At 38.7% G+C, this 2199-nt stretch overlaps 1 protein-coding gene across 1 annotated transcript; it reads left to right on the forward strand.

Moving 5' to 3' along the window:
* The first annotated feature begins 685 nt into the window (after positions 1-685).
* Positions 686-1651, forward strand: LOC130467455 (uncharacterized). The gene is made up of 2 exons (XM_056835965.1): positions 686-1007; positions 1098-1651. Exons 1-2 carry the CDS (start codon positions 686-688, stop codon positions 1649-1651), a joined length of 876 nt encoding a protein of 291 aa, XP_056691943.1.
* Positions 1652-2199: the final 548 nt, after the last annotated feature.

Below are 2199 nucleotides of genomic sequence, written 5' to 3' on the forward strand. Positions count from 1 at the left end.
TACTCCCAGCTGCCTAATTAAGTTGGATATGCAGAAGGCCTATGATACCATAGAATGGGATTTTCTACAAGAAATGCTCACTGGTTTGGGTTTCCCTAAGCAGTTTGTTGATTGGATTATGACTTGTGTTACTACACCCAAGTTCTCTCTTATGCTGAATGGCTCATCCCATGGGTTCTTTGCTTCAAGAAGGGGGCTTAGACAGGGTGACCCACTGTCACCCTTACTATTTGTAGTTTGTATGGAATACCTTTCCAGAATTCTGTTAAAACTGGGACAGGAGAGTGACTTCAAGTTTCATCCTAGGTGCAAATCAACAAAACTCACCCATTTGTGTTTTGTTGATGACCTTATTCTCTGTTGCAAGGGGGAGCTAGCTTCCATTTCTATGCTTCTGCAGTGTTTCAAATTGTTCTCAGACACTTCTGGTTTGAAGGCTAATGTTCAAAAATCAGCTATTTATTGTGCTGGTATGCAGCAAGGGGTGATAGACCAAGTTGTTGAGCTGTCTGGTTTCACAATTGGTTCTTTTCCTTTCAGATACTTAGGTGTCCCAATCTACTTCAAGAGAATAACTAATGCTGATTGTGAATGCCTTGTGGACAAAATGCTGGCCAGAATCAAAATCTAGAGTTCTAGAAATCTCTCTTTTGCTGGAAGGATTACTCTGATTAATGCTGTGCTTATGAGCATTCACTCTTACTGGGCTCAGGTGTTTGTGTTGCCTAAACATGTGTTACACACAGTGGAGTCAATCTGTAGAGCCTTTCTATGGCAAGGTACCTATTTTAGCTCTAAACCAGGATATGTAGCTTGGGGAAGAGTGTGTTCTGCGAAGAAAGAAGGGGGGTTAGGGATCAGAAATGTTCAGATATGGAATATTGCTGCACTGGGGAAGTATGTCTGGGCTATTGCTAAAAAACAGGATTCCTTGTGGGTGAGATGGGTGAATGCCATCTATATTAAAGGGGGGAATTGGTGGGAGTATCAGCCAAGGGCTGATAGTGGTTAGTATTGGAGAAAGATTTGTGAAGTTAAGGACACTTTAAAACTGCATTATGATGAGAGTGCTATATGTGCTATGCCTTTTTACTCAGTAAAAAAGGTCTATCAGCAATTACTTCAGCACACTCAGCATGTATCTTGGTGTAGTGCAGTCTGGAATAGATCATCTATTCTAAAAACCAGAGTCATTTGCTGGTTGATGTTACAAGGTAGACTTCAGACAAGAACCAGATTGTGTAAGTTTGGGGTGTGTGATACTACAAGTTGCCTTTTCTGTGACAGTCATGAGGAGACTCATGTGCATCTGTTTTTTGACTGTCTATACAGTAGGAAGTGTCTTTTGGAGGTTAAGCAATGGCTGGGAATACCAGTGAACATTGTTAGATATATGGCTTTGATGAGATGGATACACTGGAAGAGTAGAGGATGCAAATTTCAGAAGCATGTCATGTATGCTGCTATTAATGCAACAGTTTACACAATATGGAGAGCTAGAAATGAGGTTCTTTGGAACCAAAAGCTTCCTACTGTGACTCATACAGTTAGATTTGTACAGCAAAGTGTAATAGATAGAATGCAGCAATTAGGGATTCCCAGAATCAGTAGTAGAGTCCAGGATTGGTGGCAGAGTAAAATGCTTGTATAGCTTGGGTCTTTCACATGACTGCTGTCATGTTTTTTGGTAGGGGATGAGCTCTCTGAAAGCTTATCCTAGGTTGTAAATTGGTTCAACTTTTTTGCTAATGAAGCTAATCTTACTTATCAAAAAAAAAAAAAAAAAGCTAGATTAGTTGCTAAAGGTTACAAGCAAATTCACGGCGTGGATTGTGTTGAAGCCTCATGCAAAATCGTAATGCATAAGTCTATAATTCAAGCAATGATTGCATATTGGTACATATGGCAATTGGATGACAAAACGTATTCCTCAATCAAATGTTGGAAGAAAACTATGTACATGGCATGTCATAGGATTTGTGGATCCAAATAATGCTTGAAATGAATGCTAGCTTATGAAATCTAAGTACAGATTTAAGCAAGAAATTGGGAAATGGAATTGTATTTTAGTGAAGCTAATAAGTATTTTAGTTTCATAAAATGTACATGATTCTTATAGATATATAAGAAGTTTAGTGGGAGTACATAAAACTTAATTGGTCCTATGTGTGTCATACACATATCTCTCTATTGTGAAAT

Source organism: Spinacia oleracea, chromosome 2, assembly GCF_020520425.1.
Source record: "Spinacia oleracea cultivar Varoflay chromosome 2, BTI_SOV_V1, whole genome shotgun sequence".
Lineage (NCBI taxonomy): Eukaryota > Viridiplantae > Streptophyta > Magnoliopsida > Caryophyllales > Amaranthaceae > Spinacia > Spinacia oleracea.

Coding starts and splice junctions, on each gene's coding strand:
- LOC130467455 (XM_056835965.1), top strand. CDS start 686: ATGAGCATTCACTCTTACTGGGCTCAGGTGTTTGTGTTGCCTAAACAT. Junction 1,008..1,097: donor TCAGCCAAGGGCTGATAGTG/GTTAGTATTGGA, acceptor CTTTTTACTCAG/TAAAAAAGGTCTATCAGCAA.